A 25413-nucleotide genomic window follows, 5' to 3' on the forward strand; every position below is an offset into this window, starting at 1 on the left:
CCTCTCCTCCAAAGTGACGGTGATTCCTCATGGGTGGTTGGCGTTTAGAATTTTCTAATATGAATTTTCAAAATACAACGACCAATTCAATAACTAATTGAAGACTTTTTGCGCTTTGTGAGCAGAATAGATAAAAATTTAATGAATTTGTTCAACAATTTTATGGTATTTATACTGAACTTTCCAGAAGTATTTGGCGATCCTTATTGGAATTTCTTTACTGACATAATTCATGGACAATTTTATAAAAATAGTTACGCACACCACAAAAATTATGAAATGGAAGAACATCAATTCAATGAGTTTCACTATCTCATTATTTCAATTGATTCCACAAAATGCCGTCTGTCGAACATTAGCACGGAATATTCTAACCTTTAATCGTCAATGAAGATTCTCAACTAAATTTCGATGTCCTCGAAAATCTTTATGCATTCAAGAGTGAGGTCCTCACACGCACCACAACATGTACAAAATCTGATACGTACAGGTACTTTCGAATGCATTGTTGAATCACGGCCTTCCGGGTATATCTAATACATGATTCATTCATCATATTTCCTCATAATAGGGAAAAACTACCAAAACTGACGGATTTTACATACTGGGAAACGGTTTGTGTTGCATGCATTAATTTTTATCTTGCTCGGCATAGTTCAAGTACTCGCCATAAGTAACTGTGCTGACACTCGATGTGTGACTTAGAAATTTGGAGTGGTCTTCGAAAATACCATAGCGTAGACTATTTATATATGAGAATATGTATGCGATGGCATTTTTGAGGACGGCCCTCGAAAGTCCCAGTGAGTTTGTTTTTGAGAAGGAAGGTATATATAGTGAATAGTAATTCGTACATAGATTTATAAACATAGTGAGAACTAATCTATACCAAAGAAAGAACGTCCAAAAAAGGTCCCCGAAAGCACCATTATATAAATATATATTCAATTCGAACACCACCATTAGAAGAGCACGTAATATACTTTATTCGGTAATTTTAATTTATCTTGACCCTTGTAATTATGTCGGAGACTTTAAGAAAACTAATACAGAAAACTTCACGGTGTAAAAACTGTGCGAAATTCAACGGTAATAAAATTTTGAAAGTTCCACTTGAGAGGTTGTGATTTATCGTTTTGGGCAACAGTTTCCTCTTCTTGCACTTGTGGAGTTGTTTTTCTTCCATTGCTCGTTGTTCATTGTCCACTTATTTGTTGCATATTCCAACTTTGGGTTGATTTAAAAATAATAGGAGCATTATTATTATATTATTATTCCCGTAATAATAGTTCCATCTAGTGCCTATCAACTGCAGGACGTCACAAGTTAAGGGTTAGGGTACGAACGAGGTAAGGGTTGCTAATTCAGGCTCTCTCTTGCTCGAGCCCAATGCTATCTCTCTCAAACATCTTAGGGAAAGTCTCGGTGAGTTTCTTATCTTTCGCCATGGATCCTGGACTGGAATTAAGTTTTTGAGATTCCAAATTAAGTCAGTTCAGCTACTTGTACTAATGAGTAGTAACAATTAATTAATTAATTGTAATTGATGATGTATTAATCAATTGTTATTACCTTTATATCGAACTTTCTGGCCAATAGTGTGTGACGTGCATCGTTTTTTTTTTAGAGAGAGAGCCGCGCCCAACCCGCGAATCCCACACCATGCAGAAAAATTAAAATAAATAACCACTACTGAAATAAAATAAAATTACGGTCTCGCGATTTTCCCGGACAGCCCGGAGACTACGCTGAGGCGGTTAGAAATTTAGAGTCTTCCCTGCTAATTCCGGAAGTAGCCGGAGATTAGGGAATCAGGGGAATTTACGGTGGGAAAAATAGCAAGGAGGTATTCCCTGCTGAATCAGCAGGAGATTAGGATTTCGTTAGGGGACGTTTAGTATTAGATAAGGGTTATAGGATCAGTTAATTAGTGGGAAATCGTGTCGGTCCTGGATTGCGCCGCGAAGAGGGATAATTAGTATTATCGTCCGACGTAGATTTAGGGGTTATTCCGTTCGCGAAATCTCCCCGGGATGGACCGTTTGGCTGCGAGTGCCAGCACCCCTAAAAGAGGGATCCGTGAGGAATTTTATATTACGAGTTAGTGTTGGAAGGTCGGTGGGGGTGTTACGACCGACACCTCCCCGAATTGCCGTATTAGATAAGTTTAGTTAAGGTTAGTAAGTCCACGGATCCCCGGGGAAAACAACCGGGAAAGACTAGCCGCGATAATTAGGGTATTAGGAAAAATTAATTAGAATTAGTTCCCCCATTCAAATTTGAATGGGGAGATCTTAGCGCGTCAGGACAATTAGTGCCATCGCGCTCAATCCACCGGAACTAATGTCCCGGTGAGGCATGAGTCCCGCCATCTTTTTGGCAGCTATCCGGAAAGCCACCCGGAAACCGCGTGGAAAGGTGAGGAAATTTCTTTACATTTATCCCAGTAACACCGGTTACTGGAGAACGCATAATTAATTCGGTTCGCGAGTTTAAATCGATCCTGTTCGATTAACGGATCGAACAGCGTTTCCCTTCGTTGAGGTGTCCGCGAGTGTTTTCTCAGCCCTGGTTTATCCGAAAACAATGGCTGATCGCGTGTGGAGAATTTCTCATCCCACAGGGCCGTCCCTGTGGAGGTTTTAAGGTGATATCGCGCGAAAAAGGACGTGAAAATCCCAGGGAAGCCGCCGAAGACCCCGTGGAACGCGAGAAATTTGTTTCTCTAACCTTGAGAGGTGCACATGCCGTCGCGGTTGCGAGTGTTTCCCCCACTCCGCTCCGCTCAACGTTGCGCGTGAATTCCGGCCCAACGGTGCTGAGGAAATCCCGTTTCCCTAAAACGGAGATATGGCGATCCCCTTACATGGTGGAACTCTCCAAATTTGGGAGGATGTTCGCGAATATTCCCCCTCACTGGTGGAGTTTGTCCGATGCCGATCGGTGGAGGCGTTGAGGCGTCGGGAATTAATTACCGGAAAAATTTCTTTTATACACGTACCGTGTACGTTGGGTGTAGCGCGATCTCTCTCGCACCCTAGCTTCCATCTCTCTCGCTCTCCCGTATCGCCCCTTACAGGCTCTTCGAGGATTTCCTCGGTGATATTAAAAATTCATATTCGGCGACTTTATTCCTTTTTGTTGCTGGGATTAATCTCGGGCCTCTCCCGAGGGCCCGTGGCATTACGTGGAGTTAGAATTTATAATTCCTCCACGGGTAACGATTATAATTAGCCCTCTCAGGGGGCCCTGAATTATTGGGGAAACCCCGAGCCTCTCCTGAGGGCTCGTGGAAGTATGGGAAGGTTTTCCTTGGGGGGGGGGGGGGGGATTTGTAATAAATTAAATTTACCCGGTCCTGAATTTTCAGAGGAATCCCGAGCACCCTCCAGTGCCTCGCGGACTTAGCTCGGGTTACTTTTTCTATTTTTCTTCTACTTTTCGTCTTTTTTTTGGAATTATTCGCGCCATGGCGCGTGACAGCAATACCGTTGGCCTTGGTCAACCGTGAAATTCTTGAGGAATTATTTATTTGACCAGTTTCGCCCTTTTCCCCGAATCCACCCCTCTCTCCACAACCTAGCATACTTAGCAGCGCAGGCATCCGTTACCTCTCCCTCAACCCCCTTGCTGAATTAGATGTAAGTACGGGTTAGTGATACGTTTTGCGGTTTTAATTTAGGTTTAGGTTTTCGAGTTGCTGATTCTCGATCAGAAAAATTAGCTGGCGCCCGGCAACCTTTTTAGGTCCCAACTTAGTTAAGTTTTTGCATCGGCGAGGAGGCCAGAGGGAGGAAGGGCGAAGGTGCTGAGCATTTTCGGTCGATTAGAAAATGTCACATCACAAGTGAAACATGCATTTTCCGGTAAAATTTAATTTCATATATTCGAATCCCCTTCAGTATAATCTTCCCGATTTTAGTTCGATTTCTTGATCTTATTTCGGCCTCAGTATTTAACATTCTCGTCCACGATCCACACACTAAGCAATCCTGTATCCTCATAATTCCACAGTTCTGAGTTGAGGTTGTATTATTGATAAATGTTGGGAATGGTCAGTGGAATTCAAATCGACCCCTCTTCCCACGATCCACACACTGAGCAACCGAACAATCCTGTACTATCATAATTCCACAGTTCTGAGTTAAGGCTGTATTATTACTAAATTTTGGAGATGATCAGTGGAATTTTAATTTTAAATTCTAAGTAAGTTACAGTTGCAATTTCTTTTTGCTGTCCAGGTGTTTCGACATTACTAAACTAATTCCACCCTCGTCAATCTTACTCTGCTACATCTCACCCCACTACCAACCATGACTGCGGAAAACACGACCAGTGACACTCCGTTGCTCTCCTGCCGTTATTCAATTCAAATTATAGAGGATTATATTGGATGTTATTCACTCACGCCAAACGCGAAAAATGAAGGGGGGGGGGGGGGGGATCATATTTCTAGTATCCCACTAGTCGCTCATCTGCGCTCAGACCAGTTAATCTGCTAATGCATATAACAAGGCGCTGACCTTGAGTGAATCAGCGAAATTCATATATCAATATTAATGTTTAAATAAATCCATATTAGACTTGCAGCAGCATGATGTTGTAGGCAGGATATAATGCGAATGGCGTGAAAGGCCCCTCCATTTTTCAAGTATTCCACACGAATACATAAATATGTAGGGCAAGTTTGCGCCCCGATCATGGAAGAATTCTTCATCTCCGGAAAATGAATTGATACCCTATACCGTTAGTCCTAAGCTAGATACAGCAAAGTATGCGTCGGTTATTAGGCTGTCGTACTACATAGGTATTATGACGGATTTTAAAAGGTCAACTGAGTTTGAAGCATCTAACACAACCCCATTTATTTATTCACTTACTTATGTCAACCAAATGAAACTTTCAACGTGATGGAATATTTTCAATCATATGACATTGAATGTTTTCATTAGATTTCGATGGTGATGATATGCTGGGTGTTGATGATCTTCGCCAAGTTATCGATCGTTTAACTGCACCTCAAAGACTGAGTGAGACTGATATGCAGCGTCTGCTACAGTGCCTTCTAGAAGAAGCTGATCTCGATGATGATGGTGCCCTCAGCTTCGCAGAATTTGAACACATAATTGAGAAGAGCAGCGACTTTTCAGGGTGAAATTCACTTATATCCTTCTATTTCTCTTTGAGAATGAACATTTTTTTGATTGCTTGTTCAAAATCGTACTAGCCTTAAATTCACAACTATTATTCTCTTAATTATATTTTCAGGACTTTTCGACTTCGTTTGTGAGATTCAGAGTAATCAGAATTTCTTAGGAATTGCAAAGCTGGTCAGATTGTAAAATGTAATCTTCAGACCTCAACATACAAAAAAATAAGCAAAATATAAATAATTGAAGGCTGAAGAGGAGACTCCCATACTAGAGGCCTGATACATGGTATATTGTGAAGGTACATAAAGAATATGGATGCTTACGCGACATGTTATAATTGAATTATAAGTTTATCTCCCAGCATTCATGTATTTTCAGAAGATTTTTTCCGGTCGGTCAATACGATAAATTATTGTCAGATATAGTTAAATATATCATTCTAAAACAGAAGTCGCACTATAAAAAAAAGTTCGGTGTTATGCACCTTGAGGATATATTCAGCACGAATTCTAAATCATGTAACTGAAAACAGGATCGACCAACCAACCGTAAAATCAACTTTGACTGAATATGATTACTAACTACCAACTTCACATTAATGAGAAAGCGAAATAACTGATCTCATTTTCTAATTCATTAGTATTAATCTGTAAGCCAATCTGAATATTAACAATGATGATCCGTGACTTGAAAGCGTTGATTATTTCGTACTGCTGTTCAGGATTTCTCATTGGGAAATTGGTATACTTTCCGCACTCAAGAACTTACAAATTCGTACGGAAAAATATTGTCCGGGCAAATATACATAGTATATTTCCGAGCTATTTGGATGGAGTTTTTTCGACGTGTAATTCGGCAATTTCCGCGTCCGTGTTCAACGACAATTCTACAGGAGTAGAAAATCCCATCCCAAAAGCTCGAATATAGACTGTTACGTATTTACTCTTTTGTCACATTCTGCTAAATTCATGGGCGATCATTATTCTCTAAATCGTCAGTTATATATTTTGTTTCTTAGTCTATAACCATATTCCATTTTATGTTCTTTTTTTAATAAACTTATTATTTCTACTATTTAATACGTCTTCCGTTTTCATGGGAGTCACAGGTGCGATAATTTATTCATTTTCTGAACTTGCGACTGTTCCCCCAGAATACACCAAAAGTATGATTAGGTCATAACACATGGGGCCTAACATCATAATTTACGCTATTTACGTCATTGATGAGAACTCAATCTGGTAAAAGCCCAGATGAACATCGTAAATACAAGGAGAGATTTTGTTTTAACAACGTTTTGAGCGACATCAAATCTGTAAATTTAAGGTATTCTGATGCTTCTGAAAACGATTTTTAGTTTCCTTTTTTTCTAAATTTTCCAAAACGAATTTTGAAACGTCGAGAAATGTTGAAAGTTCAAAGAAATAATTAGCAAATTACCTAAAAACATAATAAATAATTAGCCACCTTCCGTATTTTCTATGAAGTTTCCCAAATTTTAAAGAATTACGGAATTTTCAACATTCTTTTGTAAAATTAAAAAAAATGTGTATAGAAGTCCAAAAATTTGATGTGGCCTAAAAAAATTGACTCGCATGTTAAGGTCTAAAACTCATAATTTAGCAGGTTGAAAGTTCTAACCTTTTAGCAACTCGTAATATACGAGATCAAAAATATCGTAAAGTACGTTTTAAATCTCGTATTTTACGGCGTGTTCTGTGTGTGAAAATTAAAAGATTAAGTGGAACTTAATGAATGAATGTGTAGCATGTAATGTAGGATGATCTGATTTCCAAGGTTAGAATGAGAGGAAACTATTTCCTTTCGTTTTCAAGGTTAGAATGAGAGGGAACTATTTCTGTATCGCATGGTTTTTCAGTCGCATGCAAATAACGTCAGCGTTAACGATAAATAATTACCAAATAGAGGGGATAAGATACTATATTCATAAAACATGAAAGCTGTCAAAAACAAAACAAAACACTGTCATAAATAGTTAATAAATATAATAGACATGTCAGTCATAGAATTGTAGGGAGACATAGTACGAATCTCACTTTTTTTCCTCCAGCAAAAAAAAAACAATAACTGGAAATTTCTGAATTATAATTCTCCACTGACACAGTGTAATTTTGTGCCCGATCTGGTATGCTGAAATGATTTGAGTAATTATGAAGAGCAAAAAATGATAAATGCGACATCTCTGTATGAATTTGCTAACATTCCACCTGAAAAACATAACTTTCAAATTCCAAAAAAATTCCCGTTCGAATATTCTGACCTAGCAGAATGATTACAGCTAATAAAATAGAGGAAAAAAATTAATCTCATTGAGGATCTTCAATGAAATTCATGACATATATAGTAGATTTATAAGATTTTATTATCGAATTATTTAACACACATTTTCAAGAGATTATGTTTACCATTCAAGAATTAGTTTTAATGAGAGGTATAATAATATGACTGTGTGAAGCTTTAAATACAACGTCAATAAAATAATAAAAATTGATATACACTTCGAATTTACTGCATGCTCAATTACTACACTTTCTGTTTCCTTCAGTTCCTCAATACCCTCATTCCTGTATCCATTATTGTAGCACGAAGTACGTAGCAGCGTCAACCGACGATCGCATATTCACGAAGACAATTTCCATTGTCCTCAAGCATACCACTAGAAGTAGCCACTGTAAAAATAGAGATCATAAAATCGAAATGTACAAGAGAATCTGGACATTTTAAGGTTAGGGATCCTAAGTGAATATCCACTATTACTGGAAACTTGTTTCATCGTTTTCATCGAATTTTTTTGCCTTCCTTACATTTCCGTTTTCATTTCTGACCTCTCATTTATTAATTCTGATTATCCTTGCATTTCCAAAGTACTTATTGTGAGTAATTATATCTTGCTATGTAATGATGATCTTCATAAACATGAACTGAGGGGCAACTGCGATAATCTGGATATTAAAATTAAATAAGGTGTAACATAGTTCGGAATGTGATAAAATCGGCGGGAGAGCAGTGATGCGAACGAAATTGATGATACCGTCACATGAACATCATGTAGCCGTCGATGAAATCAATTTTTTTTATTTGAACCGAAAATCACTGCTTCTTTTAGTTCAATGGGGATTTTTTATAATGCTTGGGGTTGTTCACATTGTGATAAATTTTCAAAATTTCAATCACACGTCTATTTCTCCACATTTCATTTGATATGGTTGGTTTCGTAAATTAGTAACGAAATAAAACGTGAAGATAAGAAAACTGTCATTGCATAATATACCCACTCACAACACCTAGATTTCACAGTTGAATTAATATTCTTCAAGTCACCTCCCTTTTTATGATGGGTGCATGTGTAAATATGATACGCTGGTGTATATAAATAAACATATCATATAGTAAAAATCACGACATGCCTCCAGAGTAAAGATATGATGATGATGATTTGATTTTTATGGCACTGACTGAGTTGTCTTGCGGCCGTAAGTAAAGATATAATTGAGGCAAAGTGGGAGTCACCCGATGGCAGACGGTCGCTGAGTTGAGATTTCTATGGAGATTATAGGGAGTTGGGCACTAATCTCTATATATATATAAAGATCAATGCATTATAATGGTTGACACGGGAGGATATTTTTATTTACCATTTTAATCGTGAGAGTAAAGTTATCGTCATTAGGTTCACAGTCAACTCATATAACGCAACCAAGAACGGATTTTACTAAAAATTCTTATGTTACGCGAAAAAAATTCAAACATATTCGGAGAGTGGTTGTGTCCAGTATATTATACGCGATAGCATCGGCCTGTGACGTCAGACCGGTATAAGGTCAACTTGGCCGATACGCTGTCGTGTATCTTAATGAAGTATATAAATGTTATGTTACATTCGTTCCAATAAATATTTTCCATTCATAATTCAGTGTCCATTATTTTGTATTTAAATTTCCTATTCCAAGTTTTTCGAGATCTAAATGATGCGCTGGTGAGCATGATAAGAGTATGTGGGGGTGACGGGCCGGGAGTCAAACAAAAATAGCTGACCGGCCACATTAGTGCAATGGCTCAGTTTCAAATTTTAAATACAAAATTGAAAAATTGAAACTTGGAATGAAAAACTTTGGAGAATATATTTCGGAAATAGTTTAGGGCAATTATTATTTTCTTTTCAAATATCACAACTCTGAATGTGAAAAATAAAAATTTGCCAGAGTTTCATTATGAGCTTTAGCATCATATAAGCCGCTTTTTCCATTGAGCCTCGTCATTCATCGAAAATTTCGGGGACGCTTGTCATTTGTTGGGGGCAATCCTAATTTCAGCCTTCCGTATTTCCATTATTAATGAAAACGGAAAAAATACGTGGCAATTGCACGAGTATTGATCATAGCCCTCCACAGTCCGTGGAATCAGTCAGCCTCAGCGAACTTATTCTTAACTGCTAAGTCTTTTGCAGCCCTTTTCTTATCAGAGGTATATTCATTTTTTCGACAACGATTAGAAAATGATGGCTCTACCTCACAATTTTGGATGATTGTTCTGTTTTATTTATTGAATTGCTGCAAATATCGTCTGAACACAAAATAATTGTTAAGGATAATTCCTGATCCTGAACGCATTAAGAAAAATGTTTTCCAAATATTGCTGCCTCTTTCGAATAAAAAACTGATATTTATATTTCAAAGTGGTGGAGAATGGAAATCGGTAATTCGGAAAGCCAAGAAATCTATAATTCGGAAGAAAAGAGTAGCTTGGGAGCCACGTAAACCTGATGAGCCCGGGTTGCCGGGACCTGGCATATGGGATGAGAGATCGATTTGCCCGTCAAAATGTGCTCGATCTAAATTATCGTTATTATCGCCAGGTATGGCCTATGAATTCATGCCCCATGGCCATGATAGTACATTGTATCATAAGGCCGATAAGTGGACTTGTCGAGCATCGTGCTGCAAACTTCACACGACTTACAAACCAACGCTATGAGACGAATGATACATACTATTTTTTGTCACATATGCCCGTGGAGAGGCCGGAGGGGGGGTGTGGGGATTGCAAGGAGACGAAGCCCAGATTTTCTGATCCCTCAGAACCTTTTTTTTCAAACGTACCTTTCTTCGTAACAAATTAAAAATATTGTTAAGCAAATTGGGAAAAATTGTCTTGCGAATGTATACTCATACGATTGGGCATCAGCTGGAACGTCGAGATTTATGCCAGATATGCATTTACTCTTACAAGAGTGTCTTCAACGCTTGGAGGAGGCAGTTGTAAAATTAAAATTATGGGTGTGTGATCAAGGCCGGCCTAATCAGCGTCTTTATGACAAGATTCAGGTCAACTGTGGTGATGCATCGGTAAAGATAAGAGCGAAAATGTATTTCGTTGCTTTTCAGACTTCCTGCATTTGATTAAAAGGATCGTTGCTACCTTTAGAAAATAGGGCGCGATTTGTCAAAACGGAAAAAATATTGTTTCGTGGACTGACTTCACGGCGACTTACACATTCGACAAGAATGTGCATATTTCCAATCTTCTGAACCAGATAACTGGTGTTCATTTATTTCCGAATACCTTTCACTCAATGAATGTCAAACGTGCTTTTCAAATCTTTGGAAGTTGTTACGCACAAGCCATCGAATTATGAGGAAATGCGATGGACAAAATTAATGATATTGTCAATGCATGCAGCTCGGTTGGTGAAATCGATAAAAATCCAAATAGAAGACCATTGTCATCCGACAATTCTCAGATCGAGGAGCCCATGATGGATTTAATAAATCGAATGGAGTCGTACATGGCGAATTTCTCAAAAGTCCTGCTTTCTCCCTGCTTTCAAGGACTGCAACTGACTGGCGACACTCTTATCAGAGTCTACAAAGCTTTCGGTCTGGAGTATTCAGCTTTCAAAGTCGTCACTTTACGTGGAAATCAGGATGGGACAGAACATTGGTTCGGTCTTCTGCGAGCTTGTAACGAAAATTGCCAAAATCCAACGGCCAGAATGGTTCGACCTTTAACTAGACACGTTCGTTCCCTGGGAGACGTACGTATTGGCAATAATGGGAATCTGTCTTTCGATTATCATGAGTGGGAACAAAACCGTCCTGCATTTTTTTCCACGTTTCATGATCAGTCATTATCAAACAGCAATCTCAGAGTCATTGATGTCGAGCCAAATTGCGATGAGGCGGAAATCTCTGAGGCTGTAGACATCATGGATGACCTCGAACAAAGTGAAAATGATAGCGCAATTCCTAATCCTCAAGCAGCGACATCACTTTATGAAAGGAATGCTATAGTCTTTTTCGCAGGATCTGTAACTTTCAAGAGCATCAAAAATTATGGGCGATGTTGAACTGAAATGTGTAAGTCACCTATGGATGCTCAGTCTATAGATGAGTTATACATTGCGTTCCGCGAATATGAAAATATCGATACCGATGCGCTGGCTGTAACAAATCTGACTTCTCCAACAGACGGTTTGCTAAGTTGGTTGGGCTACAGTTGAGGGTTTTCGATCAAGTGTGGAAAAAGCACTGGATCTCACCATTGATACTCCGCAATATCCCTGCTGATATAAGGGGAGCTCTTAGGACATCTGGTCCTGATTGGTTCGTTGAGAGTCACAGCTGATACAATCATCGGCTAACAGCATTGAAATTCATGGTAAAAGTCAAAATCTTTGCCAGGACGAAATTCAACAATGGGGAGGCACCTAAGGATAGGATTAAAACTTACAGACGAAATAAGAAACTCCAGAAAATCACACATCCTAACGACATCTCTATTCTTCTTTAGTGGATCGAACGTCATTCATCCTGTGTCATTTTTGATGTGTCTTTTATACAGTATTTAACATACTTTTGGGTCACTCTCGCTGTTTTCTTCGGGGCTTTCAGTTATCATGTTAATAGGTCTTCTTCTCTGTAGTTAGGCGACCGTTTGTCGAATTTTGTGGCGTACAGTTATTAAAAAATAAATTCTGTTTTATTCTTCGACTTTTTTCTCAGTTTATTCTTCCTCCCAGTCTTCCTGTATTTCGTCTTCTTCGTGGTCTCACTCTCCTTGCGTCGTCGCTTCTTCTTCGGCTGTACCCGCCTCCAGGCATTACCATAAAAAGTATTATCATCAACCTCTGTCATTATCGCTCGTTGAATTATTGTTTTATATTGTTTTATTCTTTATGAACCAGCAGAATTTACGGCCATCCGTTGTTGCTTCCTAGGGCGTTTTATCGAGAGAACCTCCGAGGATGTCTGTATGTAGAATAATACTTCCAGGAAGAAACTCTCGTGGTCCTCGATGTTGATATCCAGCAGGGTCTCGTAGGATGAGTCAATATCTACTGTGCAGTACACCTGTCTTGAACTTCACTGAAGTAACTTGACTCCTGGACATGTATCGTTGGAGCATCTTCTCGCCCAGGTCTGAAGGATCCGGTGGGAGGTCGTTAAAGTGTATATTATACTGATTCATTCAGAACTTTGGTGTTCATTTCTTCGTTGGCTGGGGGGTCTTCCTCACGGTCTCCTCAAGGTTCTCGGTGCTCGTACTCTCCTACACCATGAGGAAGACTTTGTCGATGGCCAGTACTGGTAGTAACTCCAGATTTACAACGTTATGCTCGAAATTCAAAGCTCATTTTGACTGAGGCTCAGTCAGATTATTCTCTTCTTCATCTGAGCATGAAGTTTCCTGTTTCACGTAGGCGGGTCTGAATTCCTGGCTCTTTTCCTTCAGGGGGATTTCGGGTGTCTCCTCCAGGGTCTCTGAGGGTTCCGGAGACTGCCACTATTAACTGGATATTATCCATCTAAGGTGCTTTTTTAATTCTTCTCACAGCACCGTCGCCTATCAATTCTGCTGCGTACTCTTTCATGAGAAATTGAATATCAGACGGGGGTTCTCCACACTCGTCCTAAACAGCAACAGCTTATCCAATTCTGCTGTGTGTATTATCCAATATACTGTGGTGTCCTGGTGACACTTGCGCTCGCCTTTTGGACGCTTTCGGCTTGCGATCGCGCTTATTATTCCTTGAGTATTCTTGAGACGGTCGTGTTTCTCCAGTACTCATTGTAAGGCACTGGTCAATAATATGGATAAACATCAGTAATAGTTAGCCGCTCTGTGAGCCTTCTCTGCCATTTTTAAGTATATTTCGATGGAATTTCAAGTTATTAAGCAGGAACTTCGGTAGTTGGAGGAGTGCACTTCTTTGTCTTTTATCTGTCACATCTGCTGCGATTTAGGTTTTCCATATTTTCTGAGAATTATGACATTAGTCTTTGTGACGTTGATCTCCTTCCTATATTCCCGTTGCTTCCAACTGTAAGAAGATTTTCCCCTGGTCAACATCCCGCGTTCAATCCTCAAACTATTCTGGCTGTCGTCTCTATCGCTCACGATCGGGCGCCAGTCAGGTTTTTCTTGAAAACTTGACGAAAACCAGCCGCGAAGGAAGTCGTCGACTCCGCGGACTTTCGGTGGCGGGTCTCACAATGCCGAGCCAGCATCAGCATGACACGGTAGAGTGGGCGAGGTTACCACCGTCAGAGTAACTCTGGTTACCAACGTCAGCTGCAGTTGCGGCACCGTAACGCGAGACTATTAGGGGGACGTACTCCCCAGGTCTTTCGCAGAGGGACGTTGCCACCTCTCACACGTTTTCCATCTTCCTCTAGGGGAGCTCGACCCAGAACGAGACACAGACTACCTGCAAATCCTTCTCACCACGCAGGGCGCTCAACAACTCGAGGCACATACGACATTGGCATCCGGAGACCTTTCTCACCCACCTAATGTCCACTTCGACTCGAGGATGCTTCGTAATAGCAATCTCGAGCCAAAACCAGAGCTACTTCCCATGGAGGCACCTGCGGGAATCGACTCGATTCCCAACCCTTGATCCACCCCAACACCATGAGTTTCACCCTGGAGATGGGTCTCTGTGGCCGAAAACGTTCGTTCCGCAGCCACAAAGTAATTCATGTGAACAGGTACCCATCATAAACCCCGGGGGGATTATTGCCAGCAACTAATGCCGAGCTCCTAAACAATTCGCTCGACACCAGCATTCAACGCTGACTGCCTCGAGATCTCCCAGAGCCTTCTCCCCCTAATCTGAACCTCTCGGCGTCTGTGGGTCATCCGTTACCCCACAGCCACCAATCAGCTCGACGGAATCACGGAGGCGCTAGTTCTTTCACCAAGCCGGTGGTCCCCGGTCTAACTCGACGGCGCTCTTTGGAATCACTCCGTTGGAACGGCTGTACGTCGGCCCTGGACTCCATAACACAGCTGAGGGGGTTCCCAAAATAGGTGACAGCCATCGTCAGCGTCATCACAGTGTTTCGAAACATAGTCTCACACTACCACGTTTCGTCCCACTGGATGATTGACCTGAATCACTTTTGGAGCGGCCTGATTGGCCATCGTCCGATGCCCTATTCATCTCTCGCTCGGCTCTTTCAGCCGGCCTTAGATGTTACTTCCTACTACTAGTGACTTTCTATAGTAATATTCACTAGTAACGAGAAAATCTCGTTACACAACACTCCAGTTAGCTGCTGCCAATCAGATAAATTCTGCAGTGGCGACAAGGTAATCACCGTGTTGGCCGGCTCCGTCACCTATTAAGCATTATCATTACGCCACTAACGAGAACTTCTCGTTTGGACGTCTGGTCGAGAACAGGTCAATCTGCTTGACTCTGTATTTTTACTCAAAATTGAACCTCTAAAACTTGAATAAGATTTGACAAGAAGCCAGAAATTCTGAAAGACATTATTCCCGCTTTCCGGAGATTCATTGGATAGTAGTAAGGCTGAGCGGGGGATAAGTTTGGTGTGGCAGAGAAATTGTCAATTTGAAGATCAATTTTGAAGTTGTACTAGTCGTTAATTTGTTGAGATCATGTTCTGTGGTACATGACGCTTACTTTCAAGTATTTCGAGCTTTTCGATTTGTCTGAACTCGTTCGATAGAGTTATTGGAACTTTGATTTGGAAGTTTGAACTTGATATTTTCCGAGTTGCTTTTCCCTGAGTGAATTTGTGGTTTTAACTAATTTGAATTAGGACTCTTGTCCCTCCTATCTTATACTTTGGTTTTATTGTGGTCTTGAATATAGATTTCCTTTTTTATTGGCGATTATTGGACTTTCTAAATACAGTGAGAAAAAATTAGTGTGCTACCCACTAATCGTGGGACCAAACAGGTCCACCAAGTGATTCGGATAGCCCATCTACAAAATTTGAATGTAGCACCCTAATTTTTAATGAACATACACTACTTCTCCGAGGGCTTCCCTTTAGAATTAGAGTGCCACATCCGGCCTATTCGGTGTACCATCTGAATTCCTTGGCGGCCCCCCTATTTGGACTCACGAATAGTTGGTAGCACAGTAATTTTTGAACGGGACCACCCGGAATACTCATGTATTTTTCTGTTCGTGTAGATGTCATTATCCTTGAGTTTTCAATCTGTAATTTTCCATAGCTTGTGAAGCTACTTATATTGCTTGAACAATTTATTCAATATTCTTTTGAATTTGCAGCATTGGAAGTACACTTGCAGCGTCTGACAACACTCGAGATTTGTGTTTTGCCGGTGACCCTTCCGGTTACTGTCGCCATTTGCTTACGTTCTCTTCAGAAATTTCCCCTCTCAATCGCTGAATTCTTTTTTTATTGTTACACTAGTGGACACGCTCGTTTCTGGTGGTAACTATACATTCTTTCTACACCTCACTTTTTACTCAGTAATATACTAGCTATTTTATCGACCGATTATGAATTTTGATTTTAGTATTTTTAACGTATTTTGACTTGTTTCTTCCCACAAGTATATTATATGTTGCCACTCGGTTAGGAAATTTGTGAGTAATTTCCCTCCAATCGTTCAATTTATTCGAATCAAATGTTATACTAGCGTTACTTCGTCCAAGTATTGCAAGTATGTTGTCAGACAAGGTCATAGTTTACATGAAAGATGTAGTTTATTAACATAGGCAAACATCTCTTGAAAACGTAAGGTCACGAATTAGAGCCGCTATTTCATTTCTCAACATATGCTTCGGACTGTAATAGGGAGTTTCCGACTTCCTTTTTTTACTTGAATGGTGATTCGAAGTGAAGGGTGAGAATATCAAACATTTACTTTCAAATTTTCTCATCCAACTCAATCAATTGAGTCTTTTTTGCTTCTTTTTTTACAGATGGCTTGCAGAGCAGACTTCACCTCCACGTAACACAACTTGGGTTACGAAACGGGGGGTAGTAACGTTATGAAAGTCTGAATGAAGAATATTGACATTAAATTGCAATTTTATAGCAACTTTTTTCGGAAAATACAATAATGAAATACAATACACCTGTATTCGCCTCATCAAAAGGAATAACATTTGTAAGAGTGACATTATAGGTTACATTGAAAAGTTATAACATAACTAGCAGTATCAAAGGAAAAATATTGAAAAGTATTGAACAAGTACTGAAACGTATTCTGTCATGTATTATTATATTATCATATTAATTTCCATTACATGCATTATCCTCAATGCCAAATGGAATATTAAATACATTTATCGTTACTTATTCTGAATGCCAGATTTTTTAATCCCTTTTACTTCCGCCACGATAATTTTTACGATTTTTATGTAAGAGTGTATATTGCGTAACTGATATTCTTTTCAAAAGTAGAGTGCGCAACATTTGGAGGCCTGTATTTTGGCGTAAAAATCGCATGGCTATGGTACTGCTTTCCTTCGCCATATCGACTATTTATCTATTTGCTGAGTTTTATTTTTTTTTTCATTGCATAGTTTCTGCAATAATGCGAAAAATATATGAAAAACCCCTGTATTGCATATGTACCGCAAAAATTTTGGAACTTTGGCCAACCGTTTTTACGGCTCATCGTATTTTAGTAATGTATTCCTCGATCTGTTTATCACTTCTTCGAATTTTCTTCTTAAAGTATACATACTATTGAACGCGAAGCCTATGTCGACCAAATGAAATTTTCTATCTGTGCGAAAACAGTAGGTATAACGTTCAGTCTTAGCTTGCTTGTAAAATTGCTAATTGTGACCTTGGCCGGAGAATTAAAATATAATAACTCCCGGCGAAGGCACGATATTGGGGAATTTCACGATAATCTAAAAAACGATAGGCAAATTTATTATAATTTATGGGAGTACCTGAAATAATAAGAGGGAGGGGGATTCTCAATAATTACTGGGGGATTTATAAATTGACTATCTGTATTCTACTCTTTTTACAAACTATTACATCAAAATAATCCGGGCCTTTTAACTAATATAACTCGAGGGTGGGGGGTAAGGCCAACTCACTTGCGGCTACGCGAAATAATATAATAAAAAGAAGGGGAGGCTCTAACTCTGGAAAATGGGGGAGAAGTGAGGGGGGCCGACTAAAAAGGTAATAATTAATAGGGGGCTTAATCTACAACTAAAATAAATTTAGTGGAGGCTCACCGTTGGGGGGAAATTGACACGGGGCAAGGAAATTCGTTGGGGCAGGGAATAAAAAATGGGGCACTCACGGGGAATGGTGTCCTCAGAATCCTCTCGGTTTTCCTCTGGGCTTTTGCCTCCTTCCTTCCTTCTCTCTCTCTCTGCTCTCTCCGTGTATCCTCTCCACAATAGTTCTCCTCCTCACAATCTTTCCAATAGTTCCTTTCACACACGAGAATAGTTCCTCGCCTCGCAATAGTTCTCCTCCTCAGTATTCTTCACTCTCTTTCTCCTTCATTGATAGTGCCTTTTCTCACACTTTGTCTTTTCACACTTCTTCAAGGTCTTTTCGCAGTTCTCTTCGGAGTAACTCTTCACAGGATCATTTCGGGGTAACTCTCTTACTTTATGGCAGTGACTCGTGGGGCAGTTATGGCACGAGTGATAGCTGCCTATCATTTTCACTTGTTCTTCCCTGGTTTTGGGGGGGGCATCGGGTGTCCTTCTTCTTCTCATCTGGGGGGCTCGTACGGGGGATGTCTCTTTCTTCCGGGGTCACGTGGGATCCTCTTCCTTGATGCCTAGTGTGTGATGGCGCGGGGAAATGGGGACGGGGGTAAGGAGTATCTGGAGATGGGTTGCCCAACGGTGGCGAAAAAGATTACTTAAACCTAACTTAACCTATCAAAAATAACATATATTAATTAGGGGGTCGGGGGGGGGGGCGCAAAATTCTGCCTCGTCACATAATATCTGACCCCTCTAAAACTGATAATATAGTAAGAATACTTCAGTATTCGGTTATATCTCCAATATTGGAAGACTAATGAGACTGAGAATTTTCTAGATGATCAGCAACCTTTGCTATCGATATTTCGTTCACGACAACCTATTGTTGAAAGCACTCAAGAATCTTGCAGTGAAGTGAGTGATTTTTTTTATTTTACATTTCAAGGTGGAAGCTGCTCTATCTATTAAAAATTTAATAAAAATTTGTTTTTTCAACTTCAACAATTACTTGAGGTCTTACGGTCCGCTCCTTTTTTGCGCACGTAATTCGGTCTAAGACGCACGATGCACAATGGGTTTGAACGTAAGTTCTGCGCCATACATTTCAACCCATTGCGCATCGCATTTTGGATTGAACTGTGTGTGCGAGCCCTAAGATTTCAAATTGGATTTGAGGGGGACTCAAGGATTTTTTTGCATTAGAATTATTTACATTAGACCATTATTTTATGGCAGAAACTGGTAAATAAATAGTAAACCAATATTTTCTTCCCTTCAGTTGGATGAGCAGTTCACTTGACTTTCTTGGTGTTCATTCTCTGGATGTTCAGTCTATAAGCTATAAACAAATTTATGTATGTCTTTGCTGATTGGAATCAAGTTTGAACATTTTGATATGTTGTTTAGGGCATTTTTATGCCTGGATTGTTATTTTTTCATCGATATCCGAATCGCTCTAGAGTCGAGATTTAAATTGAATGTACTGGAACTTTATCTTTCAGAATATGAAAATACATGGATTCACTTTCCAGATTCTAAGCTCTGGCCTTGAAAGGCACTGAAAAGAGTATTTACAACATTCTTGTGATTTCATTTCTTTATTCAATCTTTTTTGAAAGTATCATTTTTTTAACATAGCAATTTTGAGCTACGTCTTTTCAGCAAATTAATTCCAAAGGCATGTATGTGTAGTCTTTTTTTGCAAAAACATGTTTTTATTTTCTTAAGTGATTTCGCATCTTTTTCTTCCGAACGGAAGCTTCGTAATGGTCCAATTTTCGGATTTTCTAATTTAGCTTGGAAGTGATGTAGAATAGTCCCGACCGTAGAAATACAAACTTTGAGCAACAAGTGTATATGTGCGCAAGGTCAACTTTGCCGACTCTTCCAGAGAATTGAAGGAATAAACGTCGAAAGTTTTTCGGATAAAAATCAACCTTTGTCAAACTATAGGTATTCCTAACAACTGAGTCTGCGATAAGTTAGCTCGACTGCCATAAATTGACATTTCGTTCTGAATCGTTTTTCGCAAACATCTCGAAAACTATCGAACTGATTTCAATTTTTTGTACATCGCCAAATATTCTGCTTGATCTATCTCAATCGACCAAGGTATGTATACTCCTTCATACTAAGTATTTGAGATGTTTCAATTTTTTTTTAAAACAATATTCAAAATTGTATTTCCATTCTTGCCGCTTTTATTTAGGTGTTTTGAGAATGACAATCGAATCATATGATAGAAGCTGTGAATTTTTTTCAAAGTTCCTACGAAATTTGCTGAAGAAAATAAAAATTAACTTTTATGGATCGTGATTCTCTATGGAAGGTGATGGTTTCAAAACGTAACTTCGAATAATACATCAATCATGCAGCATATCGTATATATATCGTCTGACTACCATCCATAAAACGATCATTAGAATGCGATTGCCACCATACGTCCGGGCAATGGCGCTACCTGCTCCATATACACTCATTCACACCCCTTCCGTTAACTGTGTGAATACGTGTGCCACTACGCTAATCCCGTGGCCACGCGTGGCGTCAATCTGGACACCCATATATACCAAAGATTATCGGTGAGCTTACAGGCCACTGCGATGTGCACTAAAAACTTTCGTAAGGAGTCGATTTTTCGCCTTAGGTTTTGAATAATTAGAAAATGATTAGAAGGATTTTTTTCATCCTTACCTTGAATATCATGGTAAGGGATCATGATAAGGGATATCGAGGATATTGGAAAAAAACCCCTCCAAGTTCACTTTTTTTTGGAAAAGTGAGAAGTTTATTTTTGACCACGCCGTGCGGATGGAGTGACATAATAGACACACTTGACCTTTATAAAAGTACTTATCAATCACTTAATATCCAGATGGTGATGAAAAATATTGTTCGATAGATGTGGGCCGGGAATTTTGACGAGTGTAAAGTTGGCGACCCGAGGCAAAGCCGAGTCTCACTCGTATCGAAATATACTATTTCATTATTCAATGTAGGCGCATAGGAGTACGATAAGTAGAGATTCGGCGACTGGAAACTCGGTCGGTAAGTACTTGTCTAGAGACGCCACCGCATCGCTTGATTCACGAGCATGCGACTACAGCATGGGATAACGATTTGGAGGGTCGCTTTCAATTAATAAAACCTGTCGATACACCACGTGCATGTATTACTTCGAATGAACCAAGAAATGGGAAGGGAGATTTCACGTGTGGCTATTCAATTCCCAGCAAGCAACTATCTATCGAATTACAATTTAATCATAATAATGATTAAACAGAAAATTAAATAGTCAATTCTGCTGTAGTTTTTGAATCAGAAGGGAGTATTATTCAGGCAATGATAATGGATGTGAATTTCAGATCATCATGTCAGACGTGTTATTGGTGAACAAAAAATGTACGGTTTTCTGTTAGAACAACGAAAAAAGTGTGGATACTTCTATCTTACTATTCATGAATTTTTCATTAGAATAATACGTCAAATTACATAAAGCCCTAAAAGAAAATGTTCCCGGTTTCTCGGTTATTAGTAACACAACTTTATGGCGCGTTGTGAAAAAGATGAATGTCAAATACAAAGCATTCAATTGAAAGACAGTCCTGATGAAAAATCTAGAAGTTGCCCGAAAACGGCTAGTGTCTTCAATCAAAATAAAACATTATCAAGACGCTGGACGGGTAGAAGATATGCCATCTCGGTAAAATATAGAAAATGACAAAAACTGGTGTTTTTGTAAAAAAATGAGCCAAGTAAAAGTTTCGCTCAATTGATTCCGTAAAAAACTCGTGTTTTGCCAAAATATGGCATTCCTAGAAAAAAAACACCAGAAAATGTAAATGAAAACGCCAAGAAAAGTGATACGACTCAATTGGAAGGATTCAACAATGAAAATAAAAAAATCAGTAGAGGCAGGACCAACTTACTTGGCGCGGATTTTGCCAAGAACTGCAGTTAGAGCCAAAGTTTATCTTCGGTCACTTTTAATTATTAATCAAATTTCATTTTAGCATTATCCTGTAAATAAAACCGCCGCAAGTAAGTTGGGCCTGCCTCTACTGATTTTTTTATCTTCATTTGTTCAGGCAACAACCTCATACGGCATTAGGCCAAGGGGTGGCAGCACCTCCTTGGCTATCTCTAGTTGACCGGCCGTACGTCAGATATAGGTGCCCCAATTACGCACCTGTGTCGCTGACCTATATCTCAATGATTATGATTATGTTCTCTTTCGTGCGTGCGCGTGGTCAAGTGACATCAATCTCTAACGTTCTCTAATTACATCCGTAATTATCTTGCGAATCACACTCAATTATAAATCTCTGCCGTGATCAATTAATGAAGTGCTTTATCGCGTTCACTGTGACATATTTATTTATTATCTGGACACACTGTAAGACGAGAAATATACCGATTTCTTAATGACAAAAATTAGCGTGTCTCTAATCTGTTCTCGAATTCTCGGAAAGGGAGTATCATTCCTCGGTAATCTTCCGTTATCTGATTATCGGATAAAAGCTGTATTATTAAATTCTCTGGGATTTTCATATTTATTGTTGATCAACCAACTATAATATTGGAAGTTTTTCCATATTAAATAAATGTATTCTATTCCAAACGATAATTTGGTCAAGGCCACTATTACCTTCGCTAGCCCTAGAGAAGGCTATATATATAAGGTGTATAAGGGTATATATGTGGAACAAATTTTTCGGGTTCAAGACGGAACACTGTCATAAGACTTTAGAAGGCTGCGGTTAAAGTACTAATATCTTTCCTGAAAGATATCAACAATTATCTATATTTTTCAGGAACGCTCGTTGTTATGGATGTTCACAAAAAAGTATTAAGTAATCTATTCCACGCAAATTGTAATTTATCTGATTCCAATTGATTATTGTCTATTGGAGATAGCCGTATGAAATAGTTTCATTAAAAAAATAATAATTATTGGCAAAATGAATTTTTGGTTGCATCATTTCATACTTGAATGAGTGAGCTATTATATTAAGAATTGGGCAGATTTTTCAAGAAAATTTGTGACTCTGACACCTGGTCGAAGTTCAATCACTTTTACGGTACATAAAACACTAGGGTGTTTTCATCTACCCCTCGCAATAATGGGACCTATGTCATGAAACTAAAATTCCGTATTGCCGTAGACTGATTGCGATCTAGAAAATGAAAGTAGTACCCATGCGGTGTTTTTTTCGTCAAAATACAAGATTCCTAAGTTTGCATACTCTAGTTTTGAAAAGGATATTACTACACAAAAGGTAGGTCTTTTTGGCACAAGTACTGAACGCATGACCAAAGAATCACCCATATATGGTGAGCATCACACGAGTGTATCAAGGGGCTTACGTACGTATCGCAAATCCAATTTTTTGTCATACCCGTTGAGTTCTCTCATCCGCACCGTAGTAGGGTTGAGGCGCATCGAGTAAATGGATAAAGTTCCATTGCATGGAGCATGGATAAAGTTTAAGAGAGTGCACGCGCAAAGAGAAAACTGCAATGAAAATTACTTGCACAAACAGGAAAAATTTACGAAATCTTATCTGAAAACTCTTGACTATAATGATTCGTGATATCCCTGTTAGATGCTACTGTATCCAGAATGACTACGTAACTTTTTCGTACGTTTTTAGTAACAGATCTGGAAATCTACTGAACGTTCTATACAAATTTACCTTAAACTATTCTCGTTTGATGATGAAGTAAAATTTTCCATAACATTTCTTGAATATTTCTCTCCACGTGAAGTAAAGTTCGAAGTGACGAATTGGCCCTACATACACATACATTTTGAATCGTAAAATTGCATGGGTAGAATTAGAACGGTGGACCATAATGAAGGATTTGGCCATTTTACTATTGTCAATCGTAATTTGAAAATAAAAAGACTAGCTTCAAATCAATTCCTTTTTTTTAATTACATTATCGAAGAAAACTTCCAATTGTGTTGGAAGAAAAATGAAGTCAATTCCAGAGAATTGTGCCATCATAAAATATTAAAAATGCAAATTTCGTTCCAAAAAAACTTAAAAATGTCAGAAACATACGCGAGAATTCGCCGCGATAAAGACCGATTTCCCATCATGAAAATAATGAGTCAATAATGAAGGGAATCAATGAAACAAAAAACGCGAACATGGAGCCTTCCTTATACCCGATTTGTTAACATCACTCCCTGCTTCAATACTTTGTGAGTTCACATCGTAAAAAGGAAAATTTCACATGTAAAAATCCAAGGGCGCTGCAGCACTTAATATCTTGGCTGTAAATATTTTTTCTCTCGTTTTCCGTAAAAAACAAAAATTGTCAACAAATTATCAATTCCGCTTAATTGAAAATTTAAGTTATTCTTTCTTTTAAGTTAGTATTTTATTTTATTACTGCAACTTAATGAAATGAACATAGTATTCAATTTATTTCCGCTATCAGAAAAAAGAAATCAAATTTGAAACGTAAAATTTGAGAAAGTAATCTGTTCTCTCCTATTCCATTGACAAATTATTCTGATCCTAAAAACATTTTAAAAAAATATGTACATCGAAATTTTCTTTCTCTTTTTTATACGATTCTAATTCGTGATGTTTGGATAGAGAAATGTACTTTTTAAAAATCAAAGTCTCAATTTCCAAAAAAAATTAACGTATATTTCCCGGAATTCGCGATTTCGTCCGCGGTTACGATTTTCACATCGTAATTTTTCTCCTTAAAATTTTCCCGTCTACCGCCTCTCAATTTGACGCATTTCGTACGGAAAATGGGGCTCTATACACTAAAAAACAGACATTAAGCTTTTTCAAAAGTAAACTTTTTCAGCAGGCCACCAAAGATCCCATTTTCAGCATTTTACATTTTACAACTACCCCTTTAGAATTTTTCTAGATCGCAGTTTATCGTGTGGTGTGCTTATACCCTGAGACATCCCTATTTGGAGCAATTTTCTGATTTTATCAGTTCTGCTTGTTTCAATTACTCACGGTAACTTCATGCGCATGAAGATCCAGCAGGTGATGAAAGAAACAGTGATGCATATAAATCCAACGGAAATTAGAAGTATTCTATTAAGCTTTGGAGTGGATGGAGAATGAGTCTGATCCAGTATGATGAAACCGAGGCCACCTAGAGTGAAGAGAAAACTTGAAGCCAAGCCTTCCATAATGTACTGGCCGTTCACTCTATACGGCATAAATGCCACCTGAAATGCATTTTTATCAGAAATTTTTCAGGAATAAGTTCGGTTTTTGCACAGTAACTTAGTATCTTTAAGCGAACATTTTCAGAAAAATTTTTTGCAGGCATTAGTCACTGCAAAAATGTAATTCGTTCTCTCTTATGTCTCAAGATATTGTGCAAAAACCACGAGTTAAAATTACTCTATATTCATCAACTACAATCAAGAATGGAATCTCTTATTCTCGAAAAGAATATATTTACCGGCCTTGTATGACCATGCTCATCAGTCGTTGATCCTACGCTCGGGGGTTCCACGATCACATCATAGATTATTCCTAATGAAATGCCAATAATTTCATTAATTAAGTGATACATTAATTTATCGTAAATATAGTCTTAATTTGATATGGATACGTGTATAGTTTTCCTTTTTCATCAGCTTATAAAATACAATTTCCAAGAAAAATCTGGAATTTCTCGAATGGCAGTCGATGGTGCTACTCCCTATGAGAAAAAGGTATATGAAGGGAAAGATGCATGCAGATGTCATCATATTTACGCTTCAGATGA

The 25413-nt window shown here is 38.7% G+C and overlaps 2 protein-coding genes across 2 annotated transcripts; one reads left to right on the top strand and one right to left on the bottom strand.

Annotated features, from left to right (window-relative positions):
- The first annotated feature begins 741 nt into the window (after positions 1-741).
- On the top strand, positions 742-7339 carry LOC105272773 (calcium and integrin-binding protein 1-like). The gene is made up of 3 exons (XM_011314996.1): positions 742-827; positions 4953-5151; positions 5269-7339. The coding sequence occupies exons 1-3, from the start codon at positions 761-763 to the stop codon at positions 5288-5290; spliced, it is 288 nt and encodes a 95-aa protein (XP_011313298.1). The 5' UTR covers positions 742-760; the 3' UTR covers positions 5291-7339.
- A 176-nt stretch (positions 7340-7515) lies between these two features.
- Positions 7516-25218, bottom strand: LOC105272775 (putative oligosaccharyltransferase complex subunit CG9662). Its single transcript, XM_011314999.1, has 3 exons — positions 25105-25218; positions 24648-24865; positions 7516-7843 (listed from the first exon to the last, which is right to left on the bottom strand). Exons 1-3 carry the CDS (start codon positions 25216-25218, stop codon positions 7831-7833), a joined length of 345 nt encoding a protein of 114 aa, XP_011313301.1. The 3' UTR covers positions 7516-7830.
- Between the last annotated feature and the right edge of the window lie 195 nt (positions 25219-25413).

This window comes from Fopius arisanus, unplaced genomic scaffold (assembly GCF_000806365.1).
Source record: "Fopius arisanus strain USDA-PBARC FA_bdor unplaced genomic scaffold, ASM80636v1 scaffold00276, whole genome shotgun sequence".
NCBI classification, from domain to species: Eukaryota; Metazoa; Arthropoda; class Insecta; order Hymenoptera; family Braconidae; genus Fopius; species Fopius arisanus.

Bases quoted from the DNA above. Each gene is read 5' to 3' on its own strand.
- LOC105272773 (XM_011314996.1), top strand. From the start codon at position 761: ATGTATGCGATGGCATTTTTGAGGACGGCCCTCGAAAGTCCCAGTGAG. The intron at 828-4,952 runs GTATATATAGTG...TGTTTTCATTAG, and splicing joins GTTTGTTTTTGAGAAGGAAG to ATTTCGATGGTGATGATATG. The intron at 5,152-5,268 runs GTGAAATTCACT...TTATATTTTCAG, and splicing joins AAGAGCAGCGACTTTTCAGG to GACTTTTCGACTTCGTTTGT.
- LOC105272775 (XM_011314999.1), bottom strand. From the start codon at position 25,218: ATGTATCACTTAATTAATGAAATTATTGGCATTTCATTAGGAATAATC. The intron at 24,866-25,104 runs GTAAATATATTC...AATGCATTTCAG, and splicing joins AGCATGGTCATACAAGGCCG to GTGGCATTTATGCCGTATAG.